Source organism: Cervus elaphus, chromosome 23, assembly GCF_910594005.1.
Source record: "Cervus elaphus chromosome 23, mCerEla1.1, whole genome shotgun sequence".
Lineage (NCBI taxonomy): Eukaryota > Metazoa > Chordata > Mammalia > Artiodactyla > Cervidae > Cervus > Cervus elaphus.
This window is the reverse complement of record NC_057837.1, coordinates 72,252,749-72,278,861: the sequence shown is the minus strand read 5'-3', so window position 1 is coordinate 72,278,861 and position 26,113 is coordinate 72,252,749. Positions and strand designations below refer to the sequence as shown.

General features: G+C 54.4%; 2 protein-coding genes across 7 annotated transcripts in view; one reads left to right on the top strand and one right to left on the bottom strand.

The window, feature by feature from the left end:
* ADA (adenosine deaminase) overlaps positions 1–24,806 on the top strand; it is an 81,764-nt gene extending 56,958 nt beyond the window's left edge. For all 3 annotated transcript variants that reach the window (XM_043883193.1, XM_043883191.1, XM_043883192.1), the window contains 11 exons: positions 9,322–9,383; positions 14,901–15,023; positions 17,955–18,098; positions 18,821–18,936; positions 20,149–20,276; positions 21,190–21,261; positions 21,350–21,451; positions 21,764–21,828; positions 23,157–23,286; positions 23,901–24,003; positions 24,486–24,806. In XM_043883193.1, the coding sequence (XP_043739128.1) occupies positions 14,959–15,023; positions 17,955–18,098; positions 18,821–18,936; positions 20,149–20,276; positions 21,190–21,261; positions 21,350–21,451; positions 21,764–21,828; positions 23,157–23,286; positions 23,901–24,003; positions 24,486–24,499 (939 nt within the window). In that variant the 5' untranslated portion in view covers positions 9,322–9,383; positions 14,901–14,958 and the 3' untranslated portion in view covers positions 24,500–24,806. The remainder of the gene's footprint in view (positions 1–9,321; positions 9,384–14,900; positions 15,024–17,954; positions 18,099–18,820; positions 18,937–20,148; positions 20,277–21,189; positions 21,262–21,349; positions 21,452–21,763; positions 21,829–23,156; positions 23,287–23,900; positions 24,004–24,485) is intronic.
* Positions 24,807–25,287: 481 nt separating this feature from the next.
* Positions 25,288–26,113, bottom strand: part of PKIG (cAMP-dependent protein kinase inhibitor gamma) — a 77,484-nt gene continuing 76,658 nt past the window's right edge. For all 4 annotated transcript variants that reach the window (XM_043883196.1, XM_043883198.1, XM_043883197.1 and 1 more), the window contains exon 4: positions 25,288–26,026. In XM_043883196.1, the coding sequence (XP_043739131.1) occupies positions 25,947–26,026 (80 nt within the window). In that variant the 3' untranslated portion in view covers positions 25,288–25,946. The remainder of the gene's footprint in view (positions 26,027–26,113) is intronic.

Here is a 26,113-nt window from a genome sequence, read left to right as displayed (position 1 = left end):
CCAAGGCAGTAGACAAAACCTCTTGACTGGGAGTGAAATGGGGGTTATGGAGAGAGATCACAGACGACCCTTCTGTAGAACTTGCTATATGCACCAGCTTGATCCTTACAACACGTCTGTTACAGCCCTGTGAGGGAGGGACTATTATTGTGCCCATTATTTGGGCCTCTCCCAATCCTCTCTGCTTCAAGCTGGCAGGCCATTTCCCCTCTCTGGGCCTCAGTTTCTGCAGCTGGGAAATGGGCTCCACCTGTAACAGAGGTGTCCAAAGATTAAAAGGCAATGCTTGGGAGGGAAGATAGAGTGTCACCCACTACGTATGTGAGATGCGATACTTTTGTATAATTGAGAGGAGGGAATGTGTCCGAGCTGGTCAGTGAAGCCAGGAGTGTGGATCTCAGCCATTGTGACCAGAGCCAACTCCCTCCCTTCCCATGTGCAGGATGGGGAACCACTAGAATTAATAGCTAGAACCTATTGAGTTGAATTATTGTTCTGTGCCAGACACCATTCTGAATATACTACACTTCATTAATTCACTTGATCCTAGCAGTGACTCTGGGTGGTAGCTGGTGTCGTCTCATTTTACAGATGAACAGAGAGACACAGAAATTAATGAGGCCTACGATCACACATTTAAGATGTGGTGATGCTGGGGTTAGAGCCCAGGGTGGGCTGGCTTCAAAAATTCCGTGCCCTAGCCAGCTTTCCTGAACTGCCTGTGCCGAAGCCACTGGGGGTAGTGTGCCCCAGCTGTGGCCTCTCTGGGACAGAAGCCACTCTGGGTTCTTTGGTTTCTCAGGAGTAGGCAAAGCAAAGCCATGTCTTCCAAATTTTCAAGTGTATTCACGTCACCTGACACTTGTTGGTGTTCAGACTCTGAATCAGGAGATCTGGGTTTGGGGCCTGAGATGCTGAGCTCCTAACAAGCTCCCAGGAGGGACTAACATGGCTGGGCCACGGACCACACTTTGAGGAGCAAAATCCTAGGCAGCCGCCTACCTGCTCTGATTATGTTATTCCAACAAATAACTTCCTGAACACCTGCTGTGGACTGGAGGAGGAACAAAGGTGGGTGGAGGGGTGGCCCTTATCAGTCTGTTTCCACAGGAGGCAAGGCTGGAAAATCTCATGGCCCTCAGGTGTTCAGTGCCATGGAGGGCGATCCTGATACACGGCTGTCACAGTAATAAGAGTAACGATGTGCCATTTGAGTGTTTGTGGGTACCAGGCACCTGGGTGATTTATCTCGCAGAATCCTCTGGACAGCTCGACAAAGCAGATGTTTTCGTCCCCGTTTACAGGTGATGAAACTAAGGCATGACAGGTGAAGTGGCTTGTTCAATGCTACGCAAAATCTGACAGCCTTGAAGCTGTAGGCTGCGGAGGGAGCCAGTCTGGGTTGCAACAGCCCAGGCCCCCCTCTCATGCAGAGTATTGAGGCTCAATGTCTAACATACCTTTTTCTTTCTCTTATTTGAATGTTCACTCTGTTTCAGGCACTGTTCTAACTGCTTTGTGTATATTAACTCATTTAATGCTCACAGCAGTCCTTTAGAGTAAGTCCTATTATGGGACTTCCCCGGCGGTCCAGTGGTTAAAATTCCACTTTCCAATGCAGGGGGCGCAGGTTGGATCCCTGGTCAGGGAAATGTGGACATATATGCTGCAAATATTAAAAAAAAAAAAAGAAATACAGTCCTGTTATTATCTTCATATACATATAAGGAGACTGAGGCTCAGAGAGGGGAAGGAACTTGTCAAAGTCACACGGCCAGAAAACAGCAGAGCTAGACATGAACCCAGACCCACCCAAGATGGAGGTAGATGCTGTTAACTGCTTTGCAGATCTACACCCCACTTTGTGGGGGCGGGGGCGGAGTTAGAATCAGGGTGGTCGTGGGCTTCAGATAGACTGAGCAGGGATCCTTGCCTCACCACTTAGCAGCTACAAGGGCTCTGGTGGACAGTTCCCTGAGCCCCAGGTTCCTTCTCTGTAAAGTGGGCTGATAAAGCCAGCGTCACGCAGTTCTTGGTGGGAAATGGATGCTGACTGGGGCCGGTGAAGCACCTGGCTGGCGGGAGGTCCCCGGGGGTGCATTTCCTCCCTGGGGAGCGCGGTGGGGCTGCGGGGGCTCTCCCCCTGCACCTGCAGCTCTCACTCACGCCTCTCGTCTTCCGGCCACAGAGCCCGCTGGCTTAGCACCGCTGTGGCTCTTGGGGCTTTGCTGTTACGAGACCCACCTGTTAAAAGAAAAATGCGGCCTGGCCGGAAGGAGCCCTCCGGCCTTACCCGTCACAATGCACGTGGCAGTTGGGAGGGAGGGGAAGCGAGAGGTTGGGTTTCCTGAAGCCTTGTGCTTCACAGAGGAAGAAGCAAGGGCCAGAGAGTGGAGGTGTGGTGTCTGGGGTCACACAGCGAGGCTGGGCAGGGCAGGCGGGGCAGACAGCCCCCCGAGTCTACGTCTGACCTCAGGGTGAGCTTGGCCTGCGTGGGAAGGGCTCCTGGGAGCTGAAGGAAGCTTGTCTGCCTGCCCTGTTGTCCTGGGGGATGCCCCTGGGCTGGAGAAGGGTAGGACTGGGGCCTGGATTTGGACAGGGGAGAAGAAAGGCCAGGGCAGCCAAGGTGAGGGTCAAGCCTGTATTTAGAGAGGGTTGGGGGCCATCTCAGCCTCACTCCTTAGGTTCTGAGGCCCCAGAGGAGCAAGGTCAGGGGAGAGAAAGTCTCTGGGGTTCTTAAGAGATTGCTTCTCTGTGCCTCAGTTTCCCCATCTGTAAAACGGAAATCATATTTGTATCCGCCCTACCTAAAACACCAAGTGCAGGCCTGGGTGAGTGGGCAGGCCAATGCTGGCTGCTGTTGATCACCCTCATTATGGTTATTAATTATCCTGTTTAGATTTGACCAGCACTGACTCAGCACCGACATGCAGGATGAATAGAGTATGCTGTGGTGGTTACGACCTCCCTCTTTAGAATCAAACAGCTTCTGGGCGTGGCACGTATTAGACTGTGCCCTAGGGCAAGTTCTTAAATCTCACTGAGCCTTAGTCTTCTTATCTATAAAATGGGGGTAACCTCGCTGAGTTCCTAGGCTGTTGCCCCATAGGTTGACCCCTGGCTGAGGACACACCTTGCCATCTGTGAAACCCCCTGGGGAAGCTCACAGAGGCCCAGGGAGCTCAGCTGGGCCCTGAGTCAGGCACAGAGGCACTGAGGGACTGCTCGGCCCTTTCTCTCTGTACCTCGGGGCTACAGGCGCAGATGGGGCTGAGCCCAGAGGACTTCTTGGAGGAGGTGTGGTTGAAACAATGGCAGCCCTGAGGCTACTCTGTCTCCTGACATCACCCCAAAAATTGGCTGAGAGGCTGTGGTGGTGTGAGGGCACTGACCCCTGGTGTTGCCCAACTCAGTGCCGAGAGTGGGGCTAAGAAGGGTCATGGGCACCTGTGGCTCCTCCCGGTACTGACTGCAGTACCGGGTCCTGGGGGCTGGTCAAGCCACCCTGGCTACTCTGCCCCATCTGGGTTCTCTGCCAGGCCCAAGGCGAGCAGGTCAGCCCTTCCTTGCTGCAGAGAGAGGACACAGCCCTGCTGACCCAGGACAAGGAGAGGAGAAAACAATCACTTAGTTGTTCAGCACCTCCTGAGCACCTCCTGCTCTGCGGGGCTCTGTCTCAGGCACTTGGGGCACAGCAGGATAGCACAGAGTCCCCGCTTTAAGGGAACTGAGAGTCAGGGACACAGGCATGATAAGTAGGTGGACTGAAAAAGTCAGTGGGATGGGGACTTCCCTGGTGGTCCCAGTGGTTAAGACTCTGAGCTCCCAATGCAGGGGGCCTGGGTTCGATCCCTGGTTGAGGAGCTAAGATCCTGCACAATGTGGCCTACAACATTAAATAAATAAATAAAAATAAAAGTCAGGGAGATGAAAACAAAATGGGTATGTTTGGTGAGTTGGGGGTGGGGTGCGCTGGGGAGAGGTAGTCTCAGTTCAGGTGTGCCTTGAAGGTAGACAGCCTGGCCAGTCATGAGTGGGAGTCAGATCTGGGAGTGTCTGGTCCTAGAGTTCAAGTCCTGGGTCCTCGTCCTGGCCCTGCCACTGACACCTTGTGTGACACCTTTCTGGTGGTTGTTGTTTAGTAGCTAAGTCATGTCTGACTCCTTGCAATCCCATGGACTATATAGCCCGCCAGGCTCCTCAGTCCATGGGATTCTCCAGGCAAGAATCCTGGAGTGGGTAGCCATTCCCTTCTCGAGGGAACCTTCACGACCCAGGGATCAAACCTAGGTCTCCTGCATTGGCAGGCGGATTCTCTACCGCTAGTCACCAGGGACCTTGGGGAGTGCAGATTCCTTCCTGGGCCTCACCTGCCTGCCTGGTATCTCCTGAGAGCACAGATTCCCTGTGTTCCCCACAGTGCCTGGCACCTGGGGGTGGGGGGCTTAGTAAATATTTTTTGGTAACTGGGGATGTTTCCTGTTCAGACCTGGAGGATTTCCTGCAGTTCTGTCAGATGCTCGCTGTGAGTCAGCCTCGTGGAGAGTGAGTGCAGCGGGCGGGGTTTGAGATTCCCTCACCCCACCCCCCAGCCCAGCACTCAGGAGGCCTTTGTAGGTGTGCTGCAAGCTCTCGGGAGGTAGTATGGCCAGTGGGCAGGACTTGGGTTAGAGGTGGAGGGGCTTGATTCTGCCCCAGCTCTGCCCCTGTTGGTCTCGGTAACCCGGCAGATTCCTGAATTTCTCTGAGCTCAGCTTGGCAAGTCCATTTCCCCATCTGCAACATGGAGCAAGCTCCCCTGAGGAGCTTGCCTAGGGGCAAAGATGAGAGGAAATAAAGGGTCTGATAACAGTAAGCAGCTCCTTACATCTGAGGTTAGGCCTGCAGAGACAGTGGAACAGGAGCTCAGTTCAGACCCGGGTACAAATCCTAACTCCATCACTGCCTCTGCATCCTTGGATACTTTTGTGAGCCTCAGTTTCCTCATGTGTAAAATGGGAGTGAGGTCCCTATCTGTCTGGTTGTAAGGATGATATTCAGTTCATTCGCTCAGTAGTGTCTGACTCTTTGCGACCCCATGGACTGCAGCACGCAGGCCTCCCTGTCCCATCACCAACTCCTGGAGCTTACTCAAATTCATGTCCTTCAAGTCAGTGATGCCATCTAACTATCTCATCCTCTGTCGTCCCCTTCTCCTCCCGCCTTCAATCTTTCCCAGCAAGGATGATATAAAATGATGGATATAGATGGTCCAGAACATAGGAGATGGTAAATTGGAGGTCACTGCTATTTCTTTCCCCTGAAGGGGGCCGACAGAGCTGGGTCCCCCCACCCCTGCTGTCTCTGAGCTTGTGCCTGCTTATCATCTGGTTTAGGCTGACAGCTTTCTTCATGGGTCACCTGTTTTCCAGAAAGTGCAGTGGGAGGCCTGCCTGAGCATGGACCGCCAGTGCAGGCAGTTCCTGGCCTTTGTTCCTCCCCTGAAATGTGTCTGGGCAGCTTCCCAGGAAGCCCTGAAGAGCACAGGGGGTGGGCGCAAGAGGCAGGCTCTGCTTTCCCTCCCCCCTGGGGTGCCCTTGCCACCTGTATCCTGCGGGCTCCCTGAGGCCTCCTTCCCCGGGGAACCAGCCAGTTCCTGCTCCCTGAACATGTACCGTGTCTGGTGCTACAGCCGGGCTTCCCTGTGGGGCTCGTCTTCCATCTGGACCGCACCCTCAGGTCTCTGTCCTCTGTTCTGACTTCCTTCATCCTGTTTTCCACACAGCAGCCAGCGGAAGCTTTTACAGGACTGCCCTGTGGGAAACCCTTCAGCAGATTGCCCTTTCCTGTGACCTGTGAGATCTCCCTGCCCTCCACCCACCTAACTCTCTCTCTGGCCTCATCTCTCACCATCTGATTCAGACACTTAACGCCCGCATGTCCCTCTGATAGGCGACTGATAGCTCTCCTTCCTTGTCCCTTCCCCCTGCTGACTCCTCTATTTTCTCCTTAGAGGGAACCTCTCCTACCTTCTTGTAACCATTTGTCAGCTCTTCAGCTTCTGGGGGCTCCAGGTGTCCCTTGCGGTCACCTCATTTTCACCTGCTGCCGTGGTCCCAGTGCTGCTTCCTCTCGTGTGTGTCTCTCAAAACTCTCTGCCTCCCTCATGAGGGAAAAGGGGATTGGGTGTAGGGCCCACCCAGATATGGAGAAGGCGATGGCACCCCACTCCAGTACTCTTGCCTGGAAAATCCCATGGACGGAGGGGCCTGGTAGGCTGCAGTCCATGGGGTCGCGAAGAGTCGGACACGACTGAGCAATTTCACTTTCACTTTTCACTTTCATGCATTGGAGAAGGAAATGGCAACCCACTCCAGCATTCTTGCCTGGAGGATCCCAGGGACGGGGGAGCCTGGTGGGCTGCCGTCTATGGGGTCGCAGAGTCAGACACAACTGCAACAACTTAGCAGCAGCAGCAGCCACCCAGATAATCCAGGAAAAACTCAAGATTTTTCATCCCATCTTTTGCCCTGTACAGAAGTCTGTGTTCTGGGGATTAGGATATAGCTGTCTTTTGGGGGGCTCACCATTCAGCCCCCTGCACCAGCCGCAGGGGCTGGGGAGGGGAGTCCTCCCTCTTGAAATCTGCTCACCTCTCACCTTCTGCAGCCCGCACGCTCCTGGCTTCCCTTCCATCTCTCTGGCAGCTCTTCTCCAGGCTCACAGGCTTCTGTAAGCCACTGGGCGCTGGTGCTTGCCCAGGCTTCCTTTCCTGCTCTTTCCTCTACATTCCCTCCCTGGGGGAGCTCATTCAAGACCACAGCCTCCGTATTCCTACTCACAGCTCCAGCCTGGATCTCTCTGGGAGCTCCAGACCTGCACAGATGCTGGCTCAGTCCCCGTGCACGTGAAGGTCTCAGCGGCGTCCCTGCTTCACATACCCAAGATCACACGGACTGCGCTTCTCTCCCCATGCCTCCACCCCTCCTCCCTGTTCAGAGCTTGATCCTCTTCCTGCGCTCTCTGTCTCAGAGTCAGAATCGTTTCTCACCCAGGCCTGACCTGAAACATCCTCCTTGACACCCCTTTCTGTCCACCTGGCATGTCGGCCTCACCATCCCAGTCCGAGACACCATCATCATTCAAAAACTTGACTGCAGCTGTCTAGCTAGGCATTGCCCTCTTTAGCATCAAACCCATGTCTCTGTCACTCTCAGATCAGAACCCAATCCTCCTTGTGCCCCTATAGCCTCTCTAGTCCCACCAGTGCTCCCCTCTCAGGACGTGTGTTCAATCCCTCTCACACCATGTTCTACTTCCACTGCATGGCCTTCGTACATGCTGTTCCCTCTGTCTAGATGCTCTTCCAGCCTTCCTGCTCACCCCCGCTTTTGCCTGTTGCTGTTCAGTCGCTAGGTCATGTCCAACTCTTTGATACCCCATGAACTGCAGCACACCACGCTTCCTTGTCCTTCATCATCTCTGGGAGCTTGCTCAAACTCATGTCCATTGAGTCAGTGATGCCATCCAACCATCTCATCCTCTGTTGCCCCCATCTTCTCCTGCCCTCAATTTTTCTCAGCATCAGGGTCTTTTTTAGTGAGTCAGCTCTTTGCATCAGGTGATCAAAGTATTGGAGCTTCAGCATCAGTCCTTCCAATGAATATTCAGGGTTGATTTCCTTTAGGAAATCTCATCCTTAGCTCTTAGCTCAACCTCTGCTTTCTCTGGGAAACCATCATCAGCCCTCTAGCTGAGTGAGTTCTTTTGTTTGTTACCTCTTTGGTAGGTCTGTGTTCATGCTTCCCAGGAGCTGACTTGGCTTGTGACTGTGCATTCACCAGTGTGACATTTACTTAAAGCCTGTATTTCTTTCTGGACTGTAAGCCTCATGGGACCAGGACTCCTCCAATGCAGGGAGTGTGGGTTGGATCCCTGGTCAGGGAGCTGAGATCCCACTTGCCTATGGACAAAAAACCCAAAACATAGAAGAGAGGCAATATTGTGACAAATTCAATAAAGACTTAAAAAAAGAAGAAGAAGAAAGAAACTGGAGGCTCAGAGAGGTGAGGTCACCTGTCCAAGGTCAAACAGCTGGTTGGCAGTTCCCCACCCTTCAGTGTTCCCAGGGCAGAGTACTTTTTGAGAATCCAATCAACTTTTGGCTGAGTGGGCATTCAATTCATCTTGCCGGGGAATCCAACAACTCACTGGATGCAGAGTCTGCGACAGAGTCGGTTCTTTGTCGGCTGAATGACTTCCGGAGAGATCTGATTACTCTGATATCCTGCTGATGGGGGGCTTGGCGGCCCTGGCCCTGCTGGCCCCCTGGGGGCCCCAGGCTGGGTTTCCCGCACAGGAGACAGCTCATGTGGGTGCTCCCAGGATGCCCTTGGGCCAGTGGGTCCCTGACTACTCCCTCCCCAGCCAGGGTGACCACTTCTTGTCCAGAATCCCAAGTTCCAGAGAAGGCTCCACCCTGGTAGAGATGTTAAAAATGGTCTGAGTCTCTCCCTGGCTGGGGAAAAGCTCTTCCAGAGAGATGGCAGTTGCTTCCCCACCATCTCCCAGCACCTGCTCTGCTTTTCTTAACAGCCTGTGCGAAAGACCCTAGCCGAGAGGCAGGGGCTCTTGCCCGTGGGCTGAACCTGCCACCTTTTTAAAATCCTTAAATTGTTCTTGGACAGGGAGGCAATCTTTTTGGCTGTTGAGGAAACAGGCTCAGAGAACTCAAGTGTCTTGTCTAAGATCACACAGCTGGAGAAGAGGCAGAGCTGGGAGTCCAGTCTGATGAGCTGGTCCCCAAGTCCCTGTCTATAAGCTCTTTGCTTTGGGTCCCGAGTGTCGTTGGTGGGGATGAGCATACGGGATAGGATCACCAAGATAGCCAAGTAGTTAGTGCCCTTTCTGGGGTTGTGGGAAGATCTTTTAAGAAAAAACAAAAACTTTATTTTGTATTGGAGTATAGCCAATTAGGGCTTCCCAGGTGGTGCTAGTGATAAAGAACCCACCTGCCAATGTAGGATACGTTACAGACTCTGGTTCAACCCCTGGGTCGGGAAGATCCCCTGGAGGAGGGCATGGCAACCCACTCCAGTATTCTTGCTTGGTCTTCCCTGTGGGGAAGTGACTTGGAACACAAGGGGAGAATGGATACATGTATGTGTATGGCTGAGTCCCTTTGCTGTCCACTTGAAACAAACACATCGCGTTCCAAGTCGTTTCAGTCATGTCCAGCTCTTGGCAACCCCATGGACTGTAGCCCACCAGGCTCCTCTGTCCACAGGGTCCTCCAGTTTATGCGTGTTTGTGTTTTCTCTTTTCCCCTCTGCTCCCTTGCAGGTAGAACTGCATGTCCACCTGGATGGCGCCATCAAGCCCGAAACCATCTTATATTATGGCAGGTAAGTCCACAGATAAGAGGCCTTCTTCCCTAGGAGGCCTCTGGAGAGTTCCACGTTGTTTGGATTGACTTACTGAAATCTCGTGACAACTTATGAGGTGGGTATATTATTGTCCCCAATGTACCGGCAAGGAAACCGAGTCAGGGTAGGGGAAGTGAGTTGTGATGTAAACAGGTGTGATCCTGAGTCCATGCCCCTGACCATTGCCCAGTGAGCTGGAGGTTTCGATGAAGTATTGCACAAAAACTACTTAGCTGAGGGCAAGCATGCTAAGTGCTCCATAAATGTCACTTTATAATGATATTACTATTATTAATTATAACCTGTGGTTCTGACTAAGTGGGGTGAAGCCACTGGGCTTATCTCTGCCTGTCTATTGCCCAATGTCAAGTACCAGCTGTTGACACAGGGTCCCTAATGAGGCCATTAGGGTGGGTTAACCAGGTACCCAGATGGGATCTAATCGCGGGCACCGATTGAGGGGTCATATCACGCTCATTAGTGGAGCAAGAATCTGAGAGCGTCCAGGGCAGGTTAGAGGGAGGAGGAAAGGGAGGAGCCCTTGTAGGGCAGCTGGTCGGGTTTCCTGTTTCCCACGTCCACTTGGCATCCTGGGAACCATCTAGGCACTTCTTTGGGCTCCAGAGGAGGGGTGTGGGTTTGATCCAGCTGGAGTTTGATCGTGAGGTCAGCGGGCAGGGGGCCGGGGAGTCGGTCAGACTGGGATATGGACAGAACATGCTGGAGGCCTCCCCGGTGGGGTGGGCTGGGGCTGAGAGGGGGAAGCATGGGTGTGTCTGGTCTGACGCCTCCTCCACCCCAGCCAAATCCAGTGGCCTTTTACCTGCCCTGTGCCTTGAGCCTTCATTGACTGTGTTCTCACCTGTTTCTTTCTTTTTTTTTTTTGGCTCCCATGCCACATGGCTTGCAGGATCATGGTTCCCTGACCACCCTCGGCAGTGAGACTAGAGAGTCCCAACTCCTGGACCACTAGGGAATCCCCTCACCTGTTTCTTCTTATTCTATCTTGTCTCTGGCAGCTTTAATTTCTTTCTCAATCTCCTTCCTGACTTTGCCACTCTTCTCCAAAGCCCATTCTGAATCTGACCACTCTCTCTTCCCTGTCACCATCCTGGTCTGAGCCACTGGACTATTGCAACGACTTCCTGACTGGTCTCCAGGTGTCCAGCCTGACCTCCCCCATCTACTGTCCCCACAGTACTGGAGTCAGAACAATCATCTTAGAACATTGTGCAATTGGATCGCTTCCTTGCTCAGACCCTCCCCACTTGCTCGGGGTCAAAGCCAGTGTCCACACATGGCCCTTGCAGGTCTACAAAGCCTGTGTTAATCTTTTTGACCTCTTCTACTACGTCTTGGTTAGTTCATGCCAAATGTTCTCAAACATGCCAGACCTAATAAGCAAAGAATTTGGGTAACTTACCCAAGATCACACAGCCTTTAAATAAGAGCTGGGATTTAAACCCAGGTCATTGGATTTGAGAGTTTGCCATCTTTCCCTGGACACACAAATAGTCTCATTTGTTCTTTCCTGTACCTTGAAAAGAAAGTACGATCTGTGTTTTACTGACAAGGATGTGGAGGTCCTCAGGGGGACAGCTCCAGCCCAAGGTGACTTGGTTCCTACTGGAGGAGGATGGACTTTGAACACCAAAGCCTGTGTTCATCCTCTTTATTGGGCTCTTGTTGTTCCTTTTGTTCAGTTGCTCAGTCGTGTCCAGCTCCTTGTGACCCCATGGACTGCAGCCCTCCAGGCCTCCCTGTCCCTCACCATCTGCCAGAGTTTGCCCAGCTTCATGTTCATTGCATCGGTGAGGCTGTTCAGCCATCTCATCCTCCGATGCCCTGTTCTCCTTCTGCCCTCAATCTTTCCCAGCATCAGGGACTTTTCCAATGGGTCATCTATTTGCATCAGATGACCGAAATGCTGGAACTTCAGTTTTGGCATCAGTCCTTCCAGTGAATATTCAGGGTTGGTCTCCCTTAAGATTGACTGGTTTGATCTTGCTGTCCAAGGGACTTTCAGGAGTCTTCTCCAGCACCACAGTTCAAAGGCATCAATTCTTGGCATTCTGCCTTTTCTTTGGTCCAACTTGAACAACCATATGTGACCACTGGGAAGACCATAGCCTTGACTATACAGATCTTTGTGGGCAGAGTAATGTCTCTGCTTTTCAACACACTGTCTAGATGTGTCATAGCTTTCCTGCCAAGAAGCAGTTGTCTTCTGATTTCATGACTGCAGTCCCCGTCTGCAGTGATTTTGGATCCTAAGAAGAAGAAATCTTCTTGGCTCTTAGTGTATCTCAACACCAAGCAAGGCAGAGAATTGAGCAACAACCAGGGCATGACCATGGCTGACTGGGGAGCCATCTAAGAACTGAGCTTGGCCCTCAGTGGAGAGAGGTTTGGCTGCCGTGAGTGGCTGTGGGTGGCAGGGGAAAGTGAAAAGTGAAAGTGTTAGCCACTCAGTTGTCATTTCTGACTGTTTGTGACCCCACTGACTGTATGCAGCCCTCCAGGCTCCGCAGTCCATGGGATTCTCCAGGCAAGAATACTGAGAGTGGGTTGCCATGCCCTCCTCCAGGGCATTTCCTGACACAGAGATCAAACCCGGGTCTCCTTCATTGCAGGTGGATTCTTTACTGTTTGAGCCACCAGGTGGCAAGGGACCTAGGAACAGTTCCTTCCTGTCTCAACCTTGGGTCCCAGGGAGGAGTTTTACATCTTAGTCTAGCAGCTTCCAGAGGCCCAGTCCCCTGAGCGGTGCTGGACCGTCTCCTAGGGGACCGCTGCAGCAGCTCTGGCTTCTGCCCTGGTTTTCCTCTGTTCCCCACACCCCAGCCAGGAGGAGCTCTTTAAAAAGTACATCTTTGCATGTCACCCCCTTGCTTAGAATCCTTCAGTGGCTTCCCAGGGCTTTCAGAATAAGGTCCCAGCTCCTATGAAGCCCCCATCTGGCCCTGCCTGCCCCTTGGTTCATCCACTACTGGCCCCCTCTGATCTGCAGCTGCCCTGCTCTGGAATTTTCTCATTGCTTTTTCCTGGGGCTCTAGCGGGGCTCTGATCCTACCTGCCTGTATCTCTCTTTCTGCTCCCTCAGGGAAAAAGGACAATCTCACTCTTTGCTTAACTGTCACCTCCTCCAAAAAGCCTTCCCAGGTCACTCTATCTGTGGGGCAAAAAGATCTCTCTTGGGTGGCTGTGGAGAAAAAGAGACTAATGGGAGAAATATTTAGGATGAAATAACTGGGGCTTGGGGACCAGCTGTTGATGAGTAAGGGAGATGGCATCTGGGGGAGGCTCCTGACTCGGGTTCAGGCAACTGAGTGTGTGGAGGAGTGTGTGCGTGCTAAGTTGCTTCAGTCATGTCCGATTCTTTTGCGACCCCATGGACTGTAGCCCGCCAGGCTCCTCTGTCCCTGGGATTCTCCAGGCAAGAATACTGCAGTGGGTTGCCATGCCCTCCTCCAGGGGACCTTCCCAATCCAGGAAGCGAATCTGTGTCTCTTGTGTCTCCTGCATTGGCAGGTGGGGTCTTTATCCTAACTAGCACCAGGAAGGATGAGCCACATTAGGAAATGTGGAGCCTAGGAGAGGGTGGGGCTTGGGGGAGGCACAAAGGGGGTGGTCAGACACAAGGGTCGCTTTGGTCTTGGCTATCTATCCAGGGCCAGCACACTGTGGGTCCTCAGATGGCAATGGGAAGAGGGAGAAGATTGAAAGCTCTGGATCTGGGACTTCCCTGGTGGTCCAGCAGTTCAGACTCTCCACTTCCAATTCAGGGGGCACGGGTTCGATCCCTAGTCAGGGAACTAAGATTCTCCATGCTATATGGAGTAGCAAAAGAAAAAGAAAAGAAAAAAAACAAAAAAGTTCTGGATCTCTGGATTGGTCCAGGGGGCCTGCGGCAAATGTGGCCACTGTGTTTGGAAAGGGAGCTGGAGGCTTAGCCTTACCATCTCTGCCTTCCACTCACCAGCTCCCAGAAAGATATGCCAAATATAGCATCTAACAACTGGTACGGGCTCTGCAGAGGCCATGGTGACTGGGGATGGCCTCATGAGGGTGACTTTGAGGCAGGCTGGCCAGCAGGGGATGGCCCAGGGGGCACTGAGCACCTGACCTTGGTGCCAGGACCACACCATGAGCATCATCTTCCCTGGGAACACCTGGCAGGGATGGAGGCCTGACTAGGAGCTTGAGCACCAGGGTGACCCCTGGTGATACCCACAGGACACTCATGAGGCCTGGGGTCACCTTGAAGTGGAAGAGGACATGTTTAGGGGGATTTAGGGAACAGGTATTTATGTAGAGAAACATTTTAGTATTTTAATAACAAGCTATTAAAAGGACTGCAACACTTTGGTCCATTTTCCATTTCTTTGGCAGTGTCATCCCTTCTGTCTTCTGTTCTTGCTCTGCCGGTCACTGGAGGCCGAACCTCTTGGTTGAATCACTTAATATTCTTAATCATTTGCTCCCATTTTTTATCTTGTCTTTTGTTCTACTTGCAGGAGGATTTTCTCAATTCTATTTTCCATTCCTTTTATTATTACATTCTGATGTTCACGGCCCTATTCTTCTAGATCTCCGAAAGCTCTTTCTTCCTCCCTGAATGTCCCCTTTTTAAAAAGGACTGTTCTCGTTTCAAGGATGGAGCATTGTCTCCTCTCCTTGAGGCTGTTCGTTTTAAGGTTTTTAAACTTTCTCTGCCTGTTTGTTTCCTACAGTTCCTTTGATCTCTTGACCCTCATGGGAGAAGCCTCTCTTGACTGTCTGGGATTCTTTGCCTGTCACTTTTATCTTACAAGTGGAAAAACTGAGGCCCGGGGTCACTCATGGTTGAGGACAGGGCCCAGAAGAGCAGAGAAGTGAGGAAGCCAGCCCAGCATTGCACCCAGTGGGCCCCAGCTGGGAGGAGGCCGGGAGCTCTGTGGAGAATCGGAGGCCCTGGAGCAGAAAGGCTGTTCTCAGCCAGCCTGTACTGAGCGGCCACATGTGGGGGGCTGTGGGCAGGGAGGGGAGAGAGCTGGGGAGGCCCCGGTGCTCTGCCGGGACAATGGGCTGGGCCAGCCTCTCTGATGTGCCGGCCACCGGAGGGTGGGGTGGGGAAGTCCGGCGCCTGCCCCTGCCCCGGGCATTGTGTGCTGCAGTTCTTGCCCCTGATAACCCTTGACCTGGCACAGGATCAGCTAGCTCTACAGCGAGCTTGCCCTTGCACCTTGCATGTCCCCAGACACCCGTGTGTGTGTGTGTGTGTGTGTGTGTTCATGTGTTAAATGGGCTTTAACACCAGTTGTCCTCCTTGAGATTTGTTGGCTGGTCATGGCTTCGGTGGCAGGAGGTCCTGGAAGGACTTGGGTCCTGGTTCTATACGCCCTGGGCCTCAGTTTTCCCATCTGTCCAAAGGGAGGAGCTGGATACCTGCCCCCTGTGAGGAACTGGTAGGGTCCTGCCCAGGGTCATCTACCATCCTCATTGTTTCGTCCCCAGGAAGCGGGGCGTCCCCCTCCCCGCCGACACACCAGAGGGGCTACAGAACATCATCGGCATGGACAAGCCACTCAGCCTCCCAGGCTTCCTGGCCAAGTTTGACTACTACATGCCTGCCATCGCGTGAGTCTTCCCACCCCTCAGGCCCTGGGCAGCGTCATGCCATGCTGCCGGCCCCCAGCCTGCATGCCTCAGCCTGTGGGGCAGGGGAAGGCACTGAGCCACCCTGCTCTACCTCTCAGCATTGGCTGCACGCCTGCTGCAAATCTCCCATGCCTTTGGGCCTTGGTTTTCCCTTCTGGAAAGTGGGTGTGATGGGCTGAAACTCCTCTCCTTCCATAGCAAAGTGACAGGATGTGGGGGGTTAAGAACACAGATCCTAGTATCAGAATCTTTCATGAGATAACTGCGACACTGGGGAGATTTGCCCTCTCTGGGCCTCGGTTCCCTCATCTAGACAATGAGGCTTATGACCCTCTCCCTCCCAGGCTGGGGTTTGGAATGGACACAGCGCTGTCCTCAGCAAGCCCCCTGTTACTATTAGGACAGTTGCTACCTTTATTGACAGCCAGGCACTGCTGGTTTGATGTTACTTTTCATTCCTTCCATTTTTAAATTTATTTTTCATTCCTTCCATTAAAAAAAAAATAGACTATCTTAGACATAGAAGAAGGTAATGTGTACAGCTCACAGAACTGTCCTCTTTGTAGTTGTTCACAGTCCTGAGAGCTGGACCCCCTCCTCGTTGGCAGAGGAGGAGATGAAGGCTCAGAAAAGTTGAAGGACCTTACTCAGGACCACACAGCCGGCAAGGGGCGAAGCCCAGATTCTCGTCCTGGTGTCACCTAGAGCTTCCTGGCATGAAGCAGAGGTTCCCAAGGCAGGCGATAACTGGGCCTTGGCAGTCAGTGCTGCCGGAGATCAGAGGGGGATGAGGTGGAGGGGGCTGGAGGAGGCAGGGAAGGCTGCCTGGAGGAGGAAGTATGGACGGATCCTTGGGAGGGAAAGGTGTGCTATTGTCCAGAGGGCTGGACCTAAGGAAAGGTCTGGAGGACAGGCTGTTGGAGGACCAGTGAGGAGGGTGTGTGAGTCGGATAGAAGCCCTTGGCTGCGTAAGTGGCAGGACAGGAATGAGGAGTCCTGGGGAAGGAAGGAAGATGTGTGCCAAGGCTGCTGGCTGCTTTCTGGAAGCTTCTGGACTCAGCCTGGAGGGCCCCCAGGGCGCCCATCCTCGGCCCATCAGTAGATGCTATGGTACACATGCTGCCTCCCCCTGGACACCCCGCACCAGGACACATGGACGGGCAGAGCTCACATACAGGCGGAGGTGCCTCTCCTGCGCTGCTACCCAGCTCCCATCTCTCGGCCACAAGACAGAAGAGAGCCAGCTTCCTGAAGGCTTAAGGCAGTTTTGATCTGCATTTCCTTGGTGATGAGTGACGTCAGGCACCTTCTTGTGTGCCTGTTGGCCATTTGTATGTCTTTTGACACATGTCTATTCAGGTCCTCTATTTTCTAAAACTATTTATTTATGTGGCTGTGCTGGGTCCTAGTTGTGGCCTGTGGGACCAGTTCCCTGACCAGGGATTGAACCTGGGCCCCCTGCATTGGGAGTACAGAGTCTTAGTAACTGGACCAACAGGGAAGTCCCCCTTTGCCTATTTTTTTTTTTTAAATCAGTTTTTGTGTTGTTGTTTGCTTTGCTGTTGAGTTGTAGGACTTCCTTCCACATTCGGGGCATTAGCCCCTTATCGCATGTGTGGTTTGCAAACACTTTCTCCCCTTCGGTAGGTTGCCTGTCTCTCTGCTCCTGGTTTCCTTTGCTGCGTGGAAGTGCTTCAGTTTGGTGCAGTCCCCCTCTAGTTTTGCTTTTGTTGCCTCTGTGTGTCCTTTTCTCCTATTTCTCCTCCCTGCTGTCCTACATCTATCACTCAAGAAATATTTCAGCGGCTGCAGTGTCCTGGACTCTGTTCTTGGCTGAGGGATCGTAGCCATGACAAGACAGAAGGGTCCTTGTCTCACGGAGACTATGTTCTAGGTTGGGGAGGTGAAACCCGGCTAATAAAGAAACCATGTGATCTGTCATGTCAGCTGGCGATGAGCGGCAGGGAGAAAACTGAAGCCCGGGGAAGGGGCTGGAGACGGGCGAGGGGCTGTTTTAAAATGAAGTGGCCAGGGAAGGCCTCCCTGAGGAGGTGAAGCTGGAGCCAGGCTCTGAATGGAGGGAGCAGGAAGGACAGGGTGATCCGAGGAGGAGCCTGCAGGCCAGGGAGCTGCAAACACAAAGGCCCCGACCTGCGAACTAGCTTGACTGTTCGCTGGGTGCAAAGGTGGCCCTGGAGGCCTCAAGGAAGGAGCGGGGAGGTTGGCAGGGACCGGATTATGCAGGCCTTGTGGGCGGGGTCTCGGAGTTGAGATTTCCTCTATGAGGTGGGATGCCATTAGGGTTCAGAGTGGAGGAGCGACACTTATTTTTGGCAGCATCGGGTCTTAGTTACGGCACTCAGGATCTTTCATGGTGTGATGTGAGATCTTTCATTGAGGTGCAGGACTTTAGTTGTGGTGCAGGGTCTCTCTAGTTTGGTGCAGGACTCTCTAGGTGCGGTGCAGGGTCTCTCTAGTTGCAGCACGTGAACTTAGTTGCTCGGCAGCCTATGGGATCTCGGTTCCCTGACCAGGGATTGAACACTGGTTCCCTGAACTGCAAGGCAGATTCTTAAGCACTGTACCAGGGAAGTCCCAGAGCGGTGTTCTTTGATTTCCATTTTTAAAAGACTGCAGTAGTTGCTGTACCCAGGCAAGTGTGGAGATGGAGAGGCTGGTGAGGTGGTCGAACCGGGCTGGAGGGGGTGAGGATTGGCATCAAGTTGGGAAGCAGAGCTGACAGGATGTGCTGGGCTTCTAGGATCTTCTCCAGAGCTTGTGGCTGGGGGATGAGAGATTGGGGGCCCCACGTGGGTTTGGTCTGCCATGGGTTGGGGACAGCTTTGTCACTCCTGGAGCTCCCAAGGGACCTGGGGAAGGTTGTCTCGAAGCCCTCTCTTCCCTTCCCAGGGGCTGCCGGGAGGCCGTCAAAAGGATCGCCTACGAGTTTGTGGAGATGAAGGCCAAGGAGCACGTGGTGTACGTGGAGGTGCGCTACAGCCCGCACCTGCTGGCCAACTCCAAGGTGGAGCCAATCCCCTGGAACCAGGCTGAGTGAGTGACCCCCGGAGGGCCGTGGTGGGGTGGCCTGGCCGGGCCTGGGGCCGAGGGGCACACTGGGAGCCCTGGCCCACACAAGACTTTGATCTTGCATCCTGAGCTGGTCCGCAGCCTCAGCAAGATGGGCCTGACTCTGCCATGAGGGACGTGGTCCCCATCCCTCACCCAGGCTTCTGTTCTTACCTTGGGCAAAGCGTTTGGCTGTGTCTTGCCATCCGTAGTCCTGGGCACGGGCCTGTGGTCTAGGAACGTGAATTTGCATATCCAGTGACATCTAGGGGTCACTTTCTCACCCAGTAGCTGAAGCGATATGACCCATTCTTGCCCCTTCTGCCTAGACCCCAGGGATGACCCCCGTGGTGCCTCTCAATCACCTTGCCCCCTTCTAGCCGTGACTCTGATACTTGTGGACAAGTGGGAGTCAGAATACCTTAGCTTAGCTTAGCCCCCGTCTTGAGTAGGGGGCTGTCTGATGACCCCCCAAGTTGAGACAGCACTTCCTGGTCTGAAAGCCCCCCAGACCCAAGGAAGATGGAAGGGGGTGTCCTAGGCCTTGGGGCCATCTCCCTTGGCCTTTCCGCAGAGGCAGTGGGTTAGTGGGGCCGAGGGCTTCTCCTGGAAGACCCCTCCTTCCTCTCTCCTCCCTCTTCCGTCCCAGCCTCTGTCCTTTATGCCTGCCTTTGTCTCGGGCCCACGCCTCTCTTTCCCACACACAGAGGGGACCTCACCCCGGATGAGGTGGTGTCGCTGGTGAGCCAGGGTCTGCAGGAGGGGGAGCGGGACTTCGGCGTGAAGGTGCGGTCCATCCTGTGCTGCATGCGCCACCAGCCCAGTGAGTGTGACCCCGGCCCCGGCCGCCCATCTGATGCCACCACCGTGACCTGGCCGGGCACGGGGGACGTACCTGGTCTCCTCTGTGTCCCCCCACCTCCACCCCGTGGTCTCCCTTGAGCCCATCAGCTGGACCGTGGCAGGGCTTCCTTCCAGGCAGGCTCAGAACTTCCTGCAACAGACTTGGCTCCCCAGGGAGGCTGAGCCTGAGAGCCATGTGACCTGCAGAAGGCTCAAAACCAAGGGAGCCTGCGCAATAGAGAGACGCCTAAGCCAGGTTCCTTCCCATCAGTGCACAGTCCCCGCTGGAGACTCTGTGGGCTGCGCCCCCTCCTGTTGGAGCTGCAGAACTTGGGACTAGGGTCTGAGCTCTGTGGCCTGAAGGGTCTCCCTATGGCTGACACCGGTCACATCTCCAGGGCTTGTGCTTCCAAGGCTGGGTGACTCTGGCCAGATCACGTCACCTCTCTGGACTTCAGATACACCTTGTCACAGGAGGTGACCGTACTCACCCTATTCTCTGCCCTACGGAGGAGTGAGACCTCAGTGAGGGGCTGATGTCAACCCACAGGGCCTCCCTGGACAGAGTGGCTTGTATTTTCTCTAATCCTCGCAGGGGCCTAGGAGGTAGGACCAATTTGACATTGGCAGTCGATAAATTCGACCACCATTTATCCCCATTCGACAGATGATGAAACTGAGGTAGAAGCTCAATCAGAAGAGCACAAAGCCCGGATCGGAAGCCAGGGCCATCTGGTTGCAGAGTCTGTGGTGTGGTTCATTCTTTACGATGACCTCACTGGTTGCAAGTGTGTAGTAGTTAGGAATACGTTTAGTAACACGAGTGTGAGTTACGTTTCAGGTTTAAATGTTAACCTGTGTGGACCTCCAGCCCCTCTGCTGAGTTGACGTGGTGTCAGGGATTGAGAAAGAGAACTGCCTTTTGTCCTTTACTGAGCCCAGGCCCTACCCTCAGGGTTTCACCCGTGGGGCCTTGGCAAAAGCATCCCTGTGACCTTGTGCCACAGTGGGTGGCGTCCGCTCTGCAAGGAGGGGACGCTGAGGCCCGGAAGTCTATGGAGTCAGGCCTGGAAGACGGGACCCGGGGCCCTCTGCCTTGCGCTGGCCTTGGGTGGGAGGCAGGGGTGTGTGGGGTGGGAGGTCGTTCTCCTCCGTGCTGCTGCCAGAGGCCCAGCGGGCATCTCGCCCACAGGCTGGTCCTCCGAGGTGGTGGAACTGTGTAAGAAGTACCGAGAGCAGACTGTGGTGGCCATTGACCTGGCCGGAGATGAGACCATTGAAGGCAGCAGCCTCTTCTCTGGACACGTGCAGGCCTACGCGGTGGGTCCTGGGGGAAGGAGGTTGGGGAGCTGCAGGCATGGGGAAGCCGCATGCAGGGAGCTTATCTCCACCCTAGTAGGGAGCGGTCACATGGACCGAGGATCCCAAGGCCCCCTGGGCTTCCAAGTGTTCTTGACTTGGGTCTAAAGTATTAGTGGCTTAGTCATGTCCAACTCTTTTGCAACCCCATGGACTGAACCCGCCAGGCTCCTCTGTCCATGGAATTCTCCAGGCAAAAAGTAATGGAGTGGGTAGTCTTTCCCTTCTCCGGGGGATCTTCTGAACACAAGGATTGAACCCCAGTATCCTGCATTGCAGGCAGATTCTTTACCATCTGAGTCACCAGGGAAGCTGTCTAAGGGGCTCTAGAAATTGGAACTCTGGTATGAAGGAAAAAACCCCACTGGATGCTGGGGGTCCTGTGTTGGAGCCTTTCTGCCTAATGATTTGCTCTGTGACCTTGGGCAAGACGGTCTCTTCTCTGGCCCTGTTCCAACTGGTGGGATGACGGGGTTGAATGGAGCCAACCTCTTAAAACCTCATGATATCCTTCCTGTGGAAGGGGTGAAGCTTGGGGTGGAGAACAGGAGCTCTGGAGTCTGCCTGGCTTCAGAGCTCAGCCCCCACTTCCTAGCTGTCTGACCTCGGTTGTGATCCCTTGCCCCTCCCTGTAAGACAAGTATCAGAGCAGTTGTGAATGTTATCATCGGGTATCCAGACCAAGTACAGTGCCTGACACATAACAACTGTCTAATAAATGAGAGCGACCACTTACACGTGATTACAAAAACAAAACCCACCCAGACCTCCCTTTCTGGAAGCAGGCCAGGCTGACTCAGCCCCAGGGTGCGGTGAAGGCAAGGCCCGCAGGGAGAACCCCAGGCCGCCCCTGAACTTGCCCTTGCCCTTCCAGGAGGCCGTGAAGAGCGGCGTCCACCGCACGGTCCACGCCGGGGAGGTGGGCTCGGCCGAGGTGGTGAAAGAGGTGAGTGGTACGGGTTGGTGGAGGGGTCCTTCTCCCCGCTCCCCCCGCTCCCGAGGCCCACGCTGGGCTCCACGCTGCTTGTCCGCAGGCCGTGGACACGCTCAAGACCGAGAGGCTGGGGCACGGCTACCACACCCTGGAGGATGCAGCCCTTTACAACAGGCTGCGGCAGGAAAACATGCACTTCGAGGTGAGGGGCCGGGGAGGGGAGGACAGGGAGGCGGTGTAAGTGGGGCGGGGCCAGAGGTAAGGGGCGTGGCCAGGGCCACATGGGTGGGGTCAGGGGCCATGGGGGCGTGGGCTCGGGCCTAATTGCTGCTAGGTGGGGGAGAAAACCAGGGCTGACAGGTTCTTTGGACTCAGCTACAAGGCCACTGACGTGACCAGGGCAAGCATGCTGCCAGGGCAGGTGGCTCTGGCCGGGGCCAGGGGAAGGGGGAGGGGGTCAGCGTGGCCCGGGAGGATGTGGAGGTTCGTGCCAGCCACCCGCCGCCTCTTCCAGGTCTGCCCTTGGTCCAGCTACCTCACCGGCGCCTGGAAGCCGGACACGGAGCACCCGGTTGTTCGGTGAGGCCTGGTCCCACTCAGTTTTTGTTACTAGGAAAGCCAAGGGTGGGAAGTGGGTGCAGACACTGGGCGCTGGCCCCGCTGGGTCTCTCGGGTATAGAATCTCTTCCAGTGCTTGGGAAGCAGGAATTATTGTCCTCATCCTATGACAAGTGAGGAATCCAAAGCTTGGATGTGGTATAACTTGGCCAAGGTCACTCAGCTGTTGGAAAGCAGAGCTGGGGGCCCTATAGCCCCATCCAGCTCTAGCAGAATGCTCTGTTACCCACAAGGGAACATCCACACTCCAACTTCTGCCTCCTAGCAATGAGGAAGATGAGTCTCTCTTGCCCACGTGGTCTCTGGGCATTCCCCCAGCACCATCTTGACACTTCCCCCTGGAGAGTCTGTTCCCCTACCCATCCATCCAGTCCCACCCCATGGCCTTGGCCCTTCTTCAGGGTGTCCTGGAAGAAGCCTCAGGAGGGCAAAGCTGACCCAGGAGAAGTTCACCAAGAACTCTGGGTGATCACAGTCAGGCCAGCACTGATGGTCTGCCTGCCAAGATTATAACAAGGAAAGGAGCTTGGGCTCCATTTACAATGGGGGCCCAAAGTCTGCTTTAGAACGTGAAGTGAGTGGTACCTACAGGACTTCCTACAGTCTGTGAGCTGGAGGAAGACCCGAGTCGTCTAAGCAGACATGGTGTTTGAAGGAGAGGGGAAGCCCTCAGCAGGTGGTGGAGCAGGAGGGCCTAGGAGAGAAACCCGGAAGGACAGTGATACTGAAGGGATGGGTAGAAGGAAAGCCAAGTGGTGGTGTCGGAGAATTCTAAGGAAAAGGTCAACAGTATAAAATTCTGCGACACAAGTCTGGTGAGGTAAGAGCTAGGAAAGGCCCTCTGGCCTCCACAAGATGGCAGTCAGAGACGGTGCCAAGAACAGTTTCCATGGTGGGTCTGAAGAGTCAGATCCCAGTGGGACTGAGGATTGTAGGGGCAGGAGGGGTGCAGACAACTCTTCCAGAGTGGCGGCTATGAAGGGGAAGGCTAGAGAGGATGATAGCTGGGGGTGGGTGTTGCTTTTCTAGCCCACCCCAAGCCCCCTTCTTCTTGGCTCCTCTCCTGCCTTTAGCTGGCTCTAAGCCTGGCTTCATGCTTTCAGTCTTGAGTTGCTGGTTTTGTGGCCTTAAGACAAGTCACCGGAGTTCTCTGAATTTGTTTCTTCCTCTGTACAATGATGAGATCTTCCAGGCATGTCCAAGGGTGCCACGAGGCTCAGAGGAGGGTGGACGTCCATGAGTAATGGGGCTGGGGGTGCTTCTCCCTTGCTCCCCTCCCCCATATCCAGGTTCAAAAACGACCAGGCTAACTATTCGCTCAACACGGATGACCCGCTCATCTTCAAGTCCACGCTAGACACTGATTACCAGATGACCAAGCGCGACATGGGCTTCACCGAAGAGGAGTTTAAGAGACTGGTGAGTGGCTGTGAGCCTTAACTCTGGGCTGTGTGAGTGTGTGGCCTGCAGGTCCTGGAACCTCTGGAGAACTAGGGGTGAGTCTCAACAGGCCAGGCCAAGCCAGACCCAGAGTTTGAGGTCTTCCACAGAGAAGACATCTGTGGCTGAGATCCTGACCTGGGACTGGATTTTCTATCCTGTGCTTGGGTCAAGTGCCCTGAGAGACCCTCAATGCTGTCAGCCATCTCCCCAGAAAGGGGCTCAGCTCTACATCCTACATGTGGTTTGCAGGCCACTCCTGGATCCCAGGATGAGCCCTTGATTTCAGTGGTTCTGATACCCCGTTTGTCCCCGCAGGACTCTCTCTCTGGCCCCACACATCCTGCCCTGTCTTCAAAGGTTTCTCCAGCCTTCTTCCCGCATCTGTGTGTCACATCCCATCACTTTAACAACCCAGACCCTCATGGTCTCTGCTCTGGCACTTGCTGCCTGTGAGCCTGGACAAGGGCTCCCTACACTGAGCTTAACGAATTGCCCGTGTTTAATGAAGAGGCTGGGCTGTCACTAGATTGCCAAGGGCTCCCTCCCGTGCTGTCTGGTTTACATGCTGTCTGTCGTGCTGGCCCTTCCAGAACATCAATGCGGCAAAGTCCAGTTTCCTCCCTGAAGATGAGAAGAGGGAGCTTCTGGATCTGCTCTATAAGGCCTACGGGATGCCCTCTTCGGCCTCTGCAGGTATGTTTCTGGTGGACCTGCTGGGCTGGTGTCCTGCCCTGGCTCCCGCCTGGCTTCTGGGGGCTTCTAGCAGGATGCTCTCCACTCCTCTCCTGGGCAGCACAAAGGCTGGGTGATGACTCCCTGGCTGGTGGTATCCCCTCACAAGACCAGCTTATGTTCTGCGTAAGGCTCTCATGAGGCTGGTCTGGGGACAAGACTTTCTGAAACCCACTGCCAAAGGTCTCGGCAATCTGGGACATCTCCAGGGCTGCCCAAAGTCAAGGGCAGGGAGTTGAGCCCAGGTCGCAGCTCTGTTCTGCTCCTTCCTTCCTCTGTGGCCTTGACAGAGCCCTCCTTGCTCCAAGCCTCAGTCTCCCCGTCTGTACAAAGGGATTCCTCTCTCGCTCTGATGTCCTGTGATTTTTTCTGTTTGTTTGTTTGTTTGATGTCCTGGATAGTACAAGTTGCCTCATCTTTTGCTTCTCTGACTTGTCAAGCAGAGCAGCGTCCGTGAAGACGCCGTGGCTACCTCTCCAAGTCCTGGCCCTGCGGATGGAGCCTTCACAGCTCCGGGGCCAAGCGACACGCTTACCTTTACTCCTTCCAGGGAGACTGTGATTTCCAGAATCATCTACCGATGATCATGAAGCCCACGTGCCTCCTTCCGTACACACATATACCTCGGCAGGGCCGTGGCTCTCCTTTGTGTGCCTGGGCCGGGATCAGGGCCTGGGGCAGGCTGAATCTGAATTCCTCCTCCTCTGGTGACTTGTGCTGAAAATCTGGTGCTCAATAAAGAAGCCAATGGCTGGGGTCGTGCAGCCCCACGGTGTGTGCACTGCGGTCTGGGGCGGGTGACTTGGGTTTTGTAGAGAATGGAAGGGGCCTTGGGGCCCCCAGTCGCAGGCAGTCTGCCCAGCAGCAGTGTCCTGAGAGCCTGGCGGGGGTTATGAATGGGAAGAGGGAGGACAGAAAGGTTTCCAGAAAAAACCAGGCTTCTCCTGAAGAGTCAGTTTCTTAAATGCTCCCTGAACTCTTAACCCCCTTCTACCCTAGGTCCTAAGGGGGAAACTTTCCTTTTGGGTTCCCGTAGCTGTGAAGTGGGGTGGGAGAGGGTGAGGTGGAAGAGGACTCATTAGCTACTGGGCCGAGGAGTGGCGGCTCTGTGGAACCCCGGCATCTTCTCAGCTACTTCCCAGGTACGTGGGAGCCTGGGGCAGCACTGGGTCTCAGCTAGTCGTGGCCTTGGGGAAACAAGGCCCAGCTCCTGCTTTTTGCTGTTTACAGGAGAAACAGTCATCGTAAACCAGTCACACAAATCGTCAGCATTTATTTCCTGGGTTCTAGGTGTCACTTATCTTGGTAGAAAGGGCAGAGAGTTAATCAAGATGGTTTTGAGCACAAAAATCCCTTCCCTAAAAATGGATCTGTGAAGCTCCAGGAGGGAACCTCAGAGCTGCATAGATGGTCCAAGAGTTTAGCTCACAATGGCTTCCAAAAAAAAAAAAAAAAAAGTAAATTGTCAGCTCCCTCCCTTCTCTGCTGAGAAAAGGTTGAAAGTTTCTAAAAAGTTTAAAAGTGCTTTTTAAAAAACGGGGTAAGAAGGTGTCCTGACTCAGAAGGCTGGAAAGGCTGGAGACGAGGGGGCTGAGCTGGGACGTGATCCCGCCCGGGCCGCTCACCCCTGGGGCCAGGACCCAGCCCCTGAGTCCCGGCACCCCCTGGATAAATTACATCATTGCGGTTACAGTGTCTTGAAATGTACCCGGGCGTGGGGGGAGGTGGTGGGGGCGTGGAGCCTGGGGGTGCGGGCAGAGGGCCTTCCAGGGAGGGGGCCGCGGGAGCCCCTGGGCCCGCCTTTCAGTCTGGCCCTGCTTGCCTGGAACACACTGCTCAGAGCAGTGCCAGGGCTCCGGGTCCACAGCGCATCTCCCGTCCAGCCTCCTCGGGCAAGGTCACGTTCAAGATGAGGTGGTGCCATCGCTGCTCTTGGGCTGGCTGCTGGCTTCCTTGTCTGAGGTGCCCACCTCCGCCTGTCCTTCTGCAGAGGAGAGGGAGAGGGGCATAGTCACAAACTTAAAGGGTAGAAGGTCTGGCAGGGCCTGGCCACAATGGGAACGGTGTGGAT